The sequence below is a fragment of the Athene noctua genome, chromosome 2 (genome assembly GCF_965140245.1).
Source record: "Athene noctua chromosome 2, bAthNoc1.hap1.1, whole genome shotgun sequence".
NCBI lineage: Eukaryota > Metazoa > Chordata > Aves > Strigiformes > Strigidae > Athene > Athene noctua.
Window position 1 is genome coordinate 130,618,509 of NC_134038.1, and position 16,319 is coordinate 130,634,827.

Consider the following 16,319-nt stretch of genomic DNA (forward strand, 5'->3'; position numbering starts at 1 on the left):
AACTTCAAGTCCTAATGTCATATGAGAATTTTCACGAAGCAACGTCAGTGCCCCCAGGACAGCATTGTTCATTCATGTCTTCAAGCTCCATCACAGTTGGCCTGGATCTTGACCGTCAGCATTCTCCAGGAGCAAAATTCTGCTCTAAAGGCAACAGGAAGGAAAGCCAATTGGTTCAGGGTGAGGTCCTGTCCTTCTACTGCAAGTCTCTTATTTAGGATGTTTCCTACTGACACAGCTTGAGGGACATTGCTACATGTCACTGGAGATCACCTTTATAAAGTGCCTGCTTTCTGCCAGATCTCCTTCAAACAAAGCAACCAGCATGAAGAAGACAGCCTGTCCTGCCCACAGACAAGAGGAAATGAAGGCTGTCTCTTCCTGGTAGAGAGCAATCTGCATTTCCAGCGAAATTAAGATATTCCCAGAACAGCTCCAGTATCTGTCTCTTGCACAGAAATCAGATGCTTATCTGCTTCCTCTGTTCCTCTGGTCCCACCTCCTGAATTTCCCCAGAGCAAGACACTGACATTTTTTGGATGAGATTAGGAACAACTCACCTTTACCAAAAGCTATGTTTGGTTGAACTCCAGATTTGTCTTTGTCAGAGAAAAAATGAGCTTTCTTACTTGATGCAAGGTTAAGACAGGAAAATCTTAGCTAGTATAAAAGCAGTCTCAAATTCCTTTTGATGGGGCCAGGCTCCCCACAATCTTTACTTCAACTTGTTAACATATGAAAGTTACAGAGTGTCCTCTGATTATGCCACTGTAATTTTATGTTAATTAATTCATTATCATACACTAGCTATCTTGAAGAAACAATGCATCCTGCTGCCCCAACTCTGTGCCTTGTAAACCCTCCTTGGTTGGGGCCCAAAAGAAGAATTCCAGCTCAAGAAAATCAAACATCAGGAAGTAAAAAGAATGGTAATGTCAGACTAAATACAATGTTTAATTATTGGCATGATAAATGGCAAAAGAACCCATGGCAATGCAACTTAAAACCTCATCAAGACACCTAGGAATATAGCACGGTCTATATCCAGGGCATCTGCATTCCCTTGTCTATTTAGAGATTAAAGGCTACATGCATACCTCAGAAGTTAATGTAACTACAAATATCCCTCTGAAGAGTCCAAGCAGGAGATATACACTTATTTTTTCCTATGACTTGGAAAACACAGGCTACTTCATTAGTGTAGATATTTAGTACAATAGTCTGAGAACTCCCCACACGATCTTTTCAAAATCATACCATGTACTGATGATGTCAATATCACTTGGCAACTAATACCAGATACTTTTCTGACAGAGTGCATGTTGGATTATACAGTACAGACAGCTGACTGGAAGACTGCCTACTGTGTTTCGACTGATTCTTTGATGGCATGAGACATGGTATCCTGTTTGCCACTGCCTTTTTACACACACCCTGTACTTCCTTTTCACAACTATTTATGGTTCATAAACTCCTATGTATGCTCAGCAGACAGTGGTTTTCCTCTTTCCTCGCTAGATCTCATCACCCATTCATCTACAACAATGTCACTGACTCAAGTCTCATCTATAGTCAGATTGCCCAATTCAGACATTAAAGACCATTCATACTCCATGGAGAAATCTTACGTGTTTTAGCCTGTGATTTAACCAACAAAAGGTATCCAATTACATACTAGAACTCACTCCAAGTTACTGTTCAGTTCTAACAGTATCATCTCCTAATCATCTAAGTCCAGTATTTAAATAAAAAAAGGACAACTTTAAAATGTTGTTTTGCCTTAAACCTGCAGCTAGAGTTCCACAGTCATGGAATTAAACACAGTAAAACACAGAAAAGCAGCAATGTCCTTCAGTAGTCAGGAGTTATTTTGTTTGTTTAGACTGTATTTTAAAGGAACCTGTTTCACAGTTACAGAATAATCTGTGATGGAAAGGACATCTGCATGTCATCTGGTCCAACCTCCTAACAAAGAAGGTCCAACCAGGTCAGGTTGCTCAGGGCCATGGCCAGCTGAGGTCTGAGTATATCCAGCGGTAGAGATTCTACACCTTCTGTGGGCAACTGTGGTTTGATCCTAAACCACTATTTAATCAAAACATCTGATAAACAAGCTTTTAAATCCATATTAAAACAGTTTAACTGTTTTAGTTTTAAAAAGGCAAAATGTTAATGCTCCAGTGTCTAGAGCCAGAAGAGCACAAGATCTAAAGCCAGAAAAAAGATACAACCCTTTCCGTGTTTGTATTGTTTGAACCAGAGTTGTTGGAAAGCAAAACAAACAACAGATTGAAGAATTTAAATATTCACTTTTAGAAATCCATGTTGTAATTTGTCAATCTTTAAAAAAATTAAACTTCGAAACTCAATTTTAAAACTAATTGCAAAGCTCTAAAACAAATAACTGTTTGTCCCTGCACTGCCTGTAATTAAAAAAACAGATACCTTGTCATTGGTTTTTGATCCCTGTACAGAAAGAGCTGTTTTATTTTCCCTTCAGGTGAACTGCCTGCTGGTTTACAGTGGGTGTTTTTGGTCCTTTGAGTCCTGGGGACTTTCTTCTCTCCAGTGTACTGATGTCTATGCTTAAATGCTTATTGTACAAACAAGTATACTGCATTCACATTTCCATACAGTGATTAAGAATTGTAATAAAAACGAAGCATGCTTTGGAATAACTATGGGCACTCTTGACACAACACAGACCACCAATTTTACCCAAGTGAAAAATACCTATTTGGAAATTTGAAATTTTAAAGGAAAAAAACTGAAAATCATTCTCCCACTACATTTTACATTTAAGAAAAGTCACCTGACAGAACAAGCTACTGAAATCTTTACAGGGTACAGTCCATAAGTACATAAATTTTTCACGCAATGTCAAGTCTCATAAAGTTAATACTATCCCAATGTAAAGCTACAAAAAAATTCATGATATACAAAAACTTCTCTGCCCTTACAAAATAGCTGCAACACTTTTGCAGAAAAGCTGTCATCATTGGCTTTTTTTTTTATATGTTACATGTTCTGTACATTTTATATATGTTATACCTTTACACAATTAAGCAATTTGTGCATGGTATTAAAAACCTGTAACAAAGCCCTGGGCCTTCCAGAAAAAATGAGATTACCCTGATGATATTGGTAATAGCAACTTCTGTAAAGAACACAGGCTACCTTCTACAAAAAGGAAAACAAAAGACAAATTTGAAAATACATGAACTATCATAAGTCAACAAGACTTCTGTATGCACCAATAACCTTTTCAAACCCTTCTGGCAGTAACTGCTTCTATATTCATCACACTTAAGGCCCTGAAGGGGAACATACGAACGTTATAGCTGCAACTTGTATTAAACAAAGCAAAATTAACACAAAGAGTGTGGAATAGATATTTTAGTATAAAGAGATAAGGTTTTTAAACCTAAATATGCAAATCCCCATCATTCTGCTCAGACAAAGGGTGACATCTTTACAAAATCATGTTTTGTTAATGGTTAAGCACTTCTGTTCATGCATTTGGAAACAGTTGCCTTTAAATGGCTGTAATAAAAAGTGCATTTTTTTTTCAGTCATTGAAAATAAATTCCACACAGAAGAAAAGGCAAAGAACAAGTCCAGTTGGTCAAATTAAACTACCAATGAGAGTAGCTGCCTCACCATCATGACTAGAAAATCTTAACACCTTGCCAACTGCCACGCAAGACTTGACCTAAAGCTCAGTGGAGATGAGAACAGAATGATTTCCACAGGCTTTGGTCCTAACTGACCATTTTAAACAATGCCACATTTTCCATAAGCTTCATGATCCTAAGTGCACCACCAGGTTCTGCAACCTCTTCCCCATGAGCCACCCATGAGCGTGAGGGATCAGAGTACAGGCAAAGAGCTGCAGAGGAAAGAGCTGGAAGAAGCCTCATCTCAGGTTCCTGCTTCTTCTTGCCCAAGTCATGCTGTAGGGATGCCTGCACCTCAAAGACCCCAACCCTCTGACTTGACTTCCCAGTCTTACCTGAGACCTGCCACTTCCCTCTGTGGACAGCTGACCCTGGTCGCTGTCACCAGACCTGCTCTTCTGTCCTTGCTCAGGTAGTGTGGGACTGCACCCCTGTCAATGAGATCTGTGCCCATGCGCCGGCCTCTTGGCACCCTGGCTCGGCGGCAGGCTCACCTGCCTGGTGAAGCAGCCTGCCCCAGCTGCTCCTGGCCACAGAAATAATACAATAAGCTTGTGCAAAAGCACACGTGTAGAGACACTGCATATATACATGTCAAAAACACCCAAGTAATAATATTTTGTATTATCTTGTTTTACTGGAATTGTTGGTATTTATCCAAGGTTTAGGTTGGCTTTTGGTTTTTTGTGGGTTTTTTGTTTGTTTTGTTGGTTTTTATTTACTGCTGTGAAGTTCAAATACACACAGCTAGTTAATAGTTTATTTCCATCCTTCTACGGTCTGGCACTAAGGGTTCTAAAATGATGACTATTTTGGACAACATATCTGGACATCACATCTTCTCAGCTAAGATGTGGAATGACGGGTAGACCAAGTATTTGGCTGGGTTGTTCATTTATCCCCATTCACCGAGGGAGGTACAAGCACTACAATCACCTTCTTAATCTCCCCACTGCTTTCTCAAGGAAATGAGTTGAAATAGTTTTACAGTGGCCATGCTGTAAATTAAATAACACATTGGAATAGCTTGATTACTAAGGATTGTAAAGGAAAGGTACCCATCCCTCCAATTTCCCTCAACAAAGCAGTAAGAGCAGAAAGGGCTGTTATAGCCATCTTTTTCCACAGGTTAGAAGCCGTGAAATAATACACTAATGCTGTATTTTCACTGCCTCTTTAATTCTTTGCAAAACACAGGCCACAACCTATCCTGCAATTCTAAATAAAAATTAAATTAGGTTCTTTCCTTCTTCAAATATTACAAGGAAAGTATCTGGTAGAACACTCAAACCGAAGCTGGCAGAGCAGAAACGGAGCACATAATTTGAAGATAATGGGATTGTATTACATGACTCAAGAAGCAGGGGCGTGGGGGGTGGGGATTTGAAAAAAGATAGCAGCTCAGGTCAGTGCAATTTATCTGCACTCTATCATGTGGTACCTCTACTGTTTTAAAACAGATTCATTCAGAATACTGCAAAACCCTCCATTAGTGCACCCTATCCATTCAAACTCAGTTTTACCTGCATGTGAAAAATGTGGCTGCACATAAACACATTAAAAAAAACCAGAATTCACTTCTTTTGATATTTTTTTTGTGTATACATGCATGTGTAAGTGGTAGCTTAACTGTTTATAGGACTAGTTACTCCAAACTCAGAGAAAATCCCCAAAGACAAAATTAAAACTCAAATAATAAAAATGGCAATTTTAACCAATTTAACTATGTTGAGCTAGTCCAGCTGTGGACCAGTGCTGAATTGTAATGGCCAAGCAGGGGTTTCTGCTGCTTAACATAAGCCAGAATTGCTTGTGTGTAACCAAAGCTGTCACACCAAATTCAATGCGTCTGTTTCCATGTCGGTAAGTGAAATCATCATCTGGACTCATTTCTGTTATCTGTATCATGAAGATGTTAAAAACACGGGACTTCCAGAACGCAGACTGAATCAACTGGTGAGGGCTGATTTTGCTGTAGTCATCCAGGAATACAAATTTACTTCAGAATTAATATGATTGTTTCCTACAGCAGTTTAATATACCAACCGAAGTGATAAAAGCAAACTCCTGGCTCCAAGAAATTATCCTCAACTTGACACTTTACTCTCCAGTACAGACTTGAGAGTTCTATTTCTTTAACAGCTATTTTGCTTAGATAGATGGTAATAAAAAAAAAAAAAATCACTTTCTTGCAAAGCATTAACATACATTTTCCCCCACTTAAATACTTCAAATGCACCACAAAATGTACTCCCACAACAGTACTGTATTAGTATAAAACTATTTTAGTTCAATTAAAATGTCTAACTATCTACCCCCAAACCTACCTAAACTGTAATTTTCACTTTGAGCACTTCCAACACGTTCTCAGTTTTGTTTTCTTTTATGAGTTTATCAAATCAGGTCCTGCATTCCAAATGTTGGGAAAAAAATAGTTATTAACTGCTAGGTAACAGCAGATTTTCCAATTTAGAAAACTAAATTACACACATTGCGAAAGTATGTGTATTTTGCCATCTGAAATTTCATATTAAAATTTGTAATAACAAAACACTTTCCTAGCTCTTAGAGCCTGCTGAAGTTTTTACTTTCTAATCTGTAATTCCAGGACAATTTGAAAAGGTGATGGGGAAAAAAAATTAAAATAAAAATCAAGCTTAAAGTGGTATACTGCTGCTGCCGCCACAGTTTAAATCTGGTGTGGAAGTTTCTGGTTCCTCCCCAAATGCTGCCCAGTAATCATGTTGGGCTTTTTTTTGCTACAAGATATACAGCTATATGAAAGACAGCTAACCTTACTCTGCTTACTGTTAACCAAAGAGTGACCTCATATAGTTGAAATTTACTCTCAAATTGGCTTTTTCTCACCTTTTCCACACCTATTTTTTTCTTTTTAAGTAGCATGAAGTAGCAGCAGAAAGCACAATATTTTAGCCATCTGAGCATGTAGTATTCTTGAATTATCCCACCAACTGGAAGTGCTCTCTGTTACCTCTATCTTTTAAAATTGGAGCCATTATAGTCAATCGTGCAAATCTACAGTTAGCCTTTCATAAAAAGTGGATTTTTGACCCAATGAACTGGAACAGCTTCTGAGCAGTTCTTCTGATCTCTGACAAGATACCACACAGCACATGCATGCCAATATGATATTGGTGTGCATCTGTTTTTCAGAAAACACTGCTCATAAGTCACTTTAAAAGTTCCAAAAATCAGGGCGGTTCTTTTTGTAGTACAAACTGATCATTTAAAGTGCAATAAAGCTCAACATATATAAAAAAATTGATGTCTTCACAATGGTTTTTCACCTCCAAGTAACACACTAACATCTGGAGCACATCAATGGAAACGAAAAGGTCATCATATTTGTTGTGCTGCCCTCACAAAATGAAATGGTTGACTCGGCACATCTCCAGGCAGAAAAGAGACTGTACTGCAACAGCCCCAATGGAGTGTCAGCACCCTTAGAGGCAGCCACAACAGGGCAGAGAAGTGGAAGGCTGGAGTCTCTCACTAAAAGTGGCTGTTTCTGTTCAGATATGAACCACATCCATTTTGTGGTTGGAAGAAGCAACAAAGGCTGTGTAGCACCTGTTGTTTGCAGAGGTAAGATTAAGACCAGTATTGCTAACCAAATGTCTTTCAGATGTTGGAAGTAGACTTTAAAGATGACAATAACAAAAAAATCCCCCAAAATACTCCAGTAAACCCTAAAGTCCAGTATAAATCCTAACAAAAAGCTCAGCATGCATTCCCTTTTAGGAGAGAGGCACTAGCTACTGAACAAAATTAATTTGCTTATAACTTCATTGCCCTATTGAAACTTTTCAACAAGAACAGAGCAGCCTTACGGGTTAATTTTACATTAACAAAAACATTATCACAGACAACATGCTTGTGCCTTCATGATTTTTCCCAATCACAAGATCCATGATAAGCTTCAAGTCTCACCCCTCTGTTGAAAATGTTCTTACTTTTTATCCTCTTATCTTCCCCCTGCTCTGGTTGGTTGTGCTCTTTTCACTTCTAAAAACAATTAATTCACTTCCTCATGACATACCCATACACCATCCGATTCAGTTTGGCCCCAATTTTTCACTGAGAGACCTAAGCACTTCTGTTACCTCTGATAAACATTGCAAATACCCCACAAAAAAAGCAGGCTCTTTCCAAGAGTCCCATCACTCTCAGCAATTAAGACTCTGGTTCCAAGCTTGTCTGCTGCTTCTGTCCTCCTTGGATGTAAGGGGAAATAACATGAATTTATACACGGAATATTACATAATTGGCTTACAGAAAAGGTTTTCAACATTTTTCCAAGATGCAATCCCTTAAAAATATTTCTATTTGAGTCGTGGATATCCATAATTTCAGTTAACTGGCAACAGCCTTACATTCTTTATTACCTTTCCTGGACTCCTTAGAAGTGAGCAACAAACTGCCAGAACCCAAAGACCACAGGTTTAGAAAGCACTAGGCCACACAAGGGCATAAAAACTAAATTTACCCCTTTTGCCCTGAATAATAATAATAATAAAAAACCCCAGATCACTTCCACCAAGGTAAACAGCATAATCTGGCTAACTAAAATAAAATACCACTTCTATTTTCTCCATATAAGATAGTTGGAGGTTGATGCACATGACTTATATGAAGAGGCTGACAGTATGAAGTTTTCTCAACCTGGAGAATGGAGGGCTAAAAGAAGACCTCATTGCCGTCTACAGCTACCCAACAGGAGGGTGAAGGAAAGATGGAGAAGTACAGTAGAAGGACCAGAAGCAATAGATGCAAGGTGGAACATGGGCAATCCCAACTAGACCATGAAATTATTTTTCACTGTAACGGTGGTCAAACATTGGAAGATGCTTGCTCATAGAGGCTGCAGTCTTCATCCTCAGAAATACTTAAAACCTTAACTGGATGTTGCCCCCACAGCCACCTGATCTCGATGGCCCTGCAAGCGTTTGAACCAGATGGCTGCCACAGTCCCTTCCAATCTAAACTGATGATTCTATGATCATTCCTTGGGTTTTGGTAATGAACAAGAGATATGCTCAGCCTTCAGCCTGATGTTTGTCAGTAGGCAACTTTGATTTAAAAAAAAAAAAAAAAAAAGACCAAACAAAACCAACAACAAAGAACCAAAAAAACAAATTTCAGTTCTGGATGATTTAGAAAACTCAATCATATTTTCTAGACCAAATGAAACAATTGTATATGAGGATGGAGCTACTCCTAATATTTAAAATGACAGATTCACTTTGTGACTAAACAGGCTTTGTTTTACTTAAGATGCCTTCATGAAAGTCTTCTTGATTACCTAACATTTTATTTAAAAGAAAAAACAAAACAAGAAAAGCCTGCCAAGTTGACATATGTCTAGAAATTAAGTTCTCTGGAAATAGAATCAAGAAGATTTCAAAAATTGTTTTGAAGGAAATAAATATACTAACGAGACTACCTTACATCCTCTTTTAATTAAAACCGGCCATTATTTGTGCAAAATATAGTACAAACAACAAAAAATATCAGAGACTAAACAAATTTTGCATTTGTAATGTTGCCATTGAGATCATCATATCTAGGCAACTGTCATTTATAAACCAACAAATGTTTCACTGTGTAGGTGTAAGCGAACACATCGCTAGCTACAAATGGTTTCTAACCAATTTGAACCAGCAATGGAAATTTCACTGAGAAATACTGAATATCACAATTTATCAAGTGATCAAAGCTTACAGACTCAGCAATTTATTTTGGTACTTCAGATTTAGCTTTTCCTTGCTTTACATGGTCCTGACTGTTACCAGGCTGGGCATCACTGTGCTGGATGTTGAGCAAGAAAAAGAATTACAGATCCCATAAGAAGAGCCAAGTCATACCAAGCAATTACAGGGCAAAGCATAAAATAAATAATCCTCTGCAACAAAAGCAAGAGCTAGTTCACACAGTCTGAACCTAATCCTTTGGTCAGGAAAGCAACTGTGAGACTCCTGTAATAATCCTTTGCATACTGAAAAAGTATCAAAGCGTTATCATAGAGAAAAACTCTGAAGCTCATCACAATAGTTGTATAGCTGTATATTGTTACAAGCTATGTGCTTTTTTAGACAGTTTACAAACAGGTATTCAGGCAATTCAAGTATCAGATAAGCAAACAGGTGCTTAGTAGGATGTATCCTTAATTAATGTGTTTATCTAAGAACTGTACTGATATAATTAATAACAGAAGCAGAGAGCCACAATAGCTGCTGTCTACATGTAAATAAAGTTTTGTTTTGAGACAAAATCTGAACACATTGCCCGATTCTGCAGCTGTTACACTAAACAAACAGTAATTTTGGGTTTGGATTCTCCATTCCCTTTGCGTTTTTGCTGGGTTTGGGAAGTTTTGTTTTGTTCTTTTTTTTTTTTTTTTTTTTTTTTAAATTAAAGGACTGACTTGTTTTACAGCATACTCATATTTTTCAAAGCAGCACAGCACAGCATCCATTTTGAAACAGCTTTAGGTTGAATTAGAGGACCTTTAAAAGAAACCCCAAAACCAGAAAAACACACGCTATATCACATATAAGTTTCATTAAGTACAAGAGCAAGGATTTCTGTCTGGTGGGAAATTCTACTTTAAAACAAATCAAAATGAAAATTTTCAAAGCCAGGTTCAACGTCAGTTGGTAGCGCAGACTCAGGCAATCACATCTCTTCTTGTGCCTCTCCTTTCTCTGTGAGCAAAACCAACATGGACACCGCTTATTTTGCCCTTCACTAGGGCTGTGAGAACCAGTATAAGAAAAGGAAAGTTCCTGAATATCACTGCTGCATTATTCACAGCTCAGAACTGTTAGCTCCCATCATTTCATTTATCCATCCAAAATTAGAGATGGAGGTTAAGACAACTTAGTTTTTAAACACTGACATTTTCACCCAACCACCTTGCCTTTTTTTAAACGCCATCTAGTAAAGAATTTCAAAGGGCTCTGCTTCTTTAATGAGGCATTAAAATACAGTCATACGACAAAAAAGCAACTCTACTAAGTCTCTTAAACCCCTGGACTTACATTATCAGCTTTTATGTGCCTGTCAACACTCAACAGTAAGAAGCAATGGTTTGCTCTTTGCCTCGAATTTAAAAGCCAGCTAAACTTCCTCCCACTTTCCTGCTGAGAGCTTTAACTCCTTGCAAACTGTCAAAGCTTTGACACTTCAGCAGCAGATAAATCTACGACAAGATGCAACGGCCAGGTGTAGTCTGAATCAGCCACTGGCCACTAATTTACTAGTGGCCATTTCATTCAGCTTGAAAAGCAATAAACTAGAAATACTTCCCACCCGCTGCTCTATGTACCCACACTGCTAGTGCATCAGCCCTTTTAAATAGATGCTAGCTCTGTCAAAGAACCAGGTACAGTTAACTTGCAACTTGAAAGAAATGAAACATATAAAATTGTAGAGATGTCAACATATGGCTAAAATGCAAAGTCATTTCCAGCCCAGAAGCTAAAGTAAGAGTACAGCATTTTGCAGGAAAAGTAAGTGCAAAGTATTAAATACTGGAACTTCTTTACCCAGAACATTTCTCTAAATATCCACAGCCTGGATGTGGCATTTGGTGTAAAAGCTCACTGACACAAAGCCTATTACTAATTTGTTTTACAAAGGTGCCAAGCTAAGTGCACCTGTGGATGAATAAGATTTGGATGATTTCCTTAGTAGAAAATGTGAAGTTCACAGCTGGGAAGCCCTATATTCCGTTCGGCATAAGCTAAAATATTTATACCATTATCTCAGCATACAGAAAAACAATGACTGCACAGATAAGCCATGCTGTTTCTTTACAACAATAAAATGAGATACATACTTATAATGGCATCCCTGAGATACTACACTTACCAGCAGTATAGTGAAAAATGATCCTTTCCCTTTTCTTCTGTTCCTTTCACACTGTAATTCCACAGTATACAAACCCCTATTTAAGTCTCCTAACCTTGATAAGGACTTGATCCCACTCTCATTCATCAATGGAAAAAGATCTCGTAATTAACCTCAAAGACACATGACTGAGGCACTGAGTGACAAAGTTACAGGACAGTATTGTAATAATTTATTTCTGAAAATATTAGGGTTTTTTTCCATAACAGAGGAGAAAAAAGCTTTTTTTCTTACAATAGAAAATAGAAACTAGCTTTGTGTAAAGGTCAACCATTTCTGCTGAGAATACACAACACTGAGACAGCCCTCACATCCTTGCCACTCCAGGCATTTGCTGGGGTGGTAGCCACAAGGTACTGTACAGAAGTTACAAATGCATTTATGCTTTCAAAGGGGGAGAGGAAGGAATTAAAAAAAAAGCTATCTGAGGTTCTGCCAAAGCTGGCATGTCTCCTCTTTCAAATACCTTAAATACAGCCCAGCACAGGAGTTTCTCTCATCACTAGAAGGACTTCAACAGATTTCAAATGCCAAACAAATCTCTTGAATCACTGTGTCAAACCCCAAGGGAAGTATTTGCCAGCAGGAAAAATATGAACAAGAATGCCAAGAGTTAAAACGTTAAGTCGGACTGATTCAGCATTCAGATCAAACAACTACAGTTTTTCCTAGATTATTAACGAGCGCTCCAAGCAACCAGGGGCTCTGACGCAGACAAGAACATGCACATCACAGGCATTCCAGGAACCCTGGTTTGTCTGCACTGGAACAAAACCTCTGCAAAATATGCGTACCCTCCCGATTTAAAAGCATGCCATCTCTCGTTGCCTCTCTGTCTACACACATGCACAAGACTGTTTGGCACAAAATACTTCCTTCATCAAGGTTATGATCAGCATAACTTTTTCCTGAAATTCTTTCAAATCTTTTAGCATCCGTAGTAATGTTGTTCTAACAAGTAATATTGCACACAAAAAGAACATCTTTCACGACCTCAACAGACAACCAAAATAATAAAAAAACAAAATAGACACAAGAAGAGACAGCAAGTCTTCTCACCAGCTGCAACTTCAAATACAGATTTTTGGAGATGGTAGAAGGAATACAATGATGCTTCAAGCAATGGTAACAGGATCTTCTCAGTTCAAACAGAAATGGAAGGGCTTTTTAAACTGAGCATAAAATGAGTGAGGAATACTAGCAAAAGACAAAGGACATATGAACCATACATTTTGGAAAGATGGAAGACAACATCATACAACTTTCCTTTTACTTAAAACTGTTTAACAACCAGTTAATAAAAATTGAGACATATGGATAACCATGTCCAAATGTAGCAGATTAGAAATAGCAATTTTATCCAGCGTAGGTACTTAGGGCAAAAAAATACCCCATACTTTTTGAATTGCAAGCTCAATGTCTGAAGTTATCCAAAACTGCTAATTTCTGAATCCTTCTTCCAGACAGAACAGCCCTTATCATTAGGCAGGTGGCAGATCATCCTGCAGATATTAAAAGCTGCTTCTCTGGTATCTAGAAATAAACAGTCCCCATAATCAAGTTTTAAACTGGCCTGAGCATTTCTCATGTTGTCAGTGCAAACACCACACCTCCAATGCACAGCTGATTTATTGTTGTTGGGGGGGAGGGGGGGCAGGGCAGGTAATAATGGATTTATTACTGTAAAGTCTCACAGAAGAAAGTTTTAAGACTTAAAAGGAAGCCAGCTTGAAATATAGCAAATTTCAACAAAAAATAATTCAGGGTAATTTCAGACTCAACATTGACCCAAGACTTCTGGCAAATTTCTTGTAGTTTTACAATCATTTCCTATAGTCACCTTTCACTGCTGTTCTGAAGACCTGCACAAGCATTCTGGGGAAGCGAAAAAGAGATGTGACCAGTTCTCTAGAGAAAACCATGAAGATGACCATGACCTTGACTTCATATTGTACAGAAGTAAGTGATTAAAAAAATTCAGCCAGAAAGTTGCTTGGCACTAGTGTAGTTCCACTACCAATCACTGCTTCCTACAGCAACAGAAGGTGAAACAGAGTTTGGCATAAGTAGGTGTACATTTAAGAACAGTCTTACCAAAAGTAACTTCTCCTTTGCCAGTCTTGTCAAACAGCTGAAAGGCTACTATGAACAATGCATCTGGAGCACACAGGACTGATTCAAATGCCACAAACTCTTGAAAGGATATCAACCTAAGGGACGAAGGAAAAAGCAAGAGCTATGAAACCACCTGCTTGCACAAAACTGAAATACAATATAACATAGATTATACAAAAAGAAATAAGATCACAACCAAAGCATGTATAAAATGTTATCAATAGGGATTAAAATTTATCCTAAAAGGTCCTATCACCAGTGCTGTCAAGAAGACCTTTATATTGCTAGATGGAAATTACTTTGTTAACAAGGCACTACTCCTCTCAGCAAGTCACAACAGAATATAAAATAAGCAAAGCACTCAGTGTGGCTACTCACCTCAGCTTTAATGTCTAACTGAACTGCCCCCTGGGGGAGCCTACCTCCCTTCGCTGGCAAGACAGAGAGCCAACAAAGATATGAGTAACTTCCCTTAAGAATCAGTACTTAAGGCTTTTGGAAAGCAAATCCATTCAAGACCTACATGCTGCCAGTCACTTCAGAAGGAACCGATCAGAATGTGTTAATCTGTTTGCTAGTAACTTATTAGTCATCCATCATAGCCCTCCAGTCCTGCGTGTTGAGTCACAAATTTCAAGCAGAAGTCTGCACATTCTTCCTCAGCCCAAGAGCACTTTATTCAAATTCATCATTACAGCTAGGTTCCCAATACTCAAGTGCAGTAGCAGAGCACAGATAAATGCAAAGGTGCACTGCCTTAAGTTAGCTAATAATCAGAAATACGTAATTAGACAACTTGGCATTGTTTCCAGCAGTAGATTTGATACAGCAAAGACTGTGAGTATTTCTAATTTCTCTGGATCACATCCAAAAGTTCAAATGGAGATCAAACTTCTATTCTTAAAGAGGCAAAGGCCAACCATTCTTCTGGTTTGCTACTTCTTTAATGTCTAGGTTGTACAGTTTAAAATCATCTTCAAATGTGTGGCTGCAGGGCCTGCTGGCAATCTGGGAGGTTTAAGATTGCCTTCTCTCAAGACTGCTTTATGTCAGTGCAGCAAGCACATAGCTTTAATGGGTTCACATGGCAATAGCTGGAGAACAAAGATTTATTTTTGAGAAGCACAAAATTCAGCATAACAAATTACAAGAAACACACACAAAAACAGATTTTTTTTTTTTTTTTAATTAGAAACTAACTGTACCCTTAGGACTTAAGACTCAAAATGACACTGCAGCCAGTTCAGTGAAAACTTCCACTCAGTATGCCATAACAGTGAAGAACAAAGTGTTTCAATAGGTTGGAAAAGACATTCATTCCATCAAGTTAAGATGACCCATGACTACACAGCAATTTCCAGTCACCCTGTCTTAAGGGAATTAATTTCAAGCCACACAGAAGTGTGCTTGCTGCACATCAGCAGCCAAACACCCACAGGGTAACAGAAGCGGATTTCCGTGAAGAACACAAGAAGATGAACAAAAGAGGACATTAAAAAAAAAAAAGCATGGCACAGAGAAGGCCAAAAAGCTGTTCTACTTTACCTCCCTCAATATATATGCACTAAATAAAAGTAAAAGAAAGCATATGTAGAGTCAGAAATAGTCTAACAAATAATTAGCTCTGGAAACTTGCCACCATAGGCTATGTAGTGTGAGAAATAAGTAAGAAGAAACCTCCTCAGGTATTCTTAATATTAAACTCACAATCGATGATGCCAGTAAACATATAAGTATACCTTAAGCTTTACTGGCAAAGAAGCCAATGACTTGCTACATATGCACATGTTAGCACATGGGTAGGCCAGCAAGTAATTTATTCAAGGTTCCTTAGGAGCAATCAGTACTCCCCACTTTTAAGACAACAGAATACAGATAATCAGTCTTTACAGGAAAGAAAATTTCCATCTCTCCTAAGGCAAAAGAAATTTTTAAAAATGCAACATTGTCTTCAATTTTAAACCAATATATCACAACCTACTTAGTTTTGCATTTATGCATATTTATTGTTATTATGTGACTTACAGGTTATAAAAGCCCGTTGTTACCCATTATTATTGATTACATACCTGACAACTTCCACAACAGCAAACAGATACAAAGCACAGAGTTCTTCTGCCCCATAGATTATAAAGCCCACACACAGAAAGAACAAAACAGTGAGCAGGCAACAAGACTCCAGAATAGGTTTAGAATTAAAAATGTAAAGTATCTACCAACATCATTTTGATAAAGCTGCTTTTTGTGTGTTACCAACAGATCCCAACACAGTATGACAGCATAAAAAAGAAATACAGCACCTATCCCAGCAGAACCTCAGCACCACGCTAAGAACATATTTTGCTTTATTAGGACTGGATTTGATGAAACTCCACCTATTAACCTTGCTACAAGATTTTAAACTGGTAGAAGCATTCTTTGTCAGTACATGCAAGTAATAAACCCCCTAATAAGTCAGAGATAGGTGCTTAAAATAACCCCATATCCATTTTTAAAAACAATTATTCATAGTACTAGGAAGATTAAAAATGTACAAATTGCGCTGTTCTAGCCAGACTGTTAAAGAAGAGACATTAATATCTGCTGTGCCAGCTG

The 16,319-nt window shown here is 38.0% G+C and overlaps 1 protein-coding gene across 4 annotated transcripts in view; it reads right to left on the reverse strand.

The window, feature by feature from the left end:
* Positions 1-16,319, reverse strand: part of SLC25A13 (solute carrier family 25 member 13) — a 102,985-nt gene that overhangs the window by 54,495 nt on the left and 32,171 nt on the right. For all 4 annotated transcript variants that reach the window (XM_074900319.1, XM_074900320.1, XM_074900318.1 and 1 more), the window contains one exon: positions 13,704-13,819. In XM_074900319.1, coding sequence (XP_074756420.1) covers positions 13,704-13,819 — 116 coding nt within the window. The remainder of the gene's footprint in view (positions 1-13,703; positions 13,820-16,319) is intronic.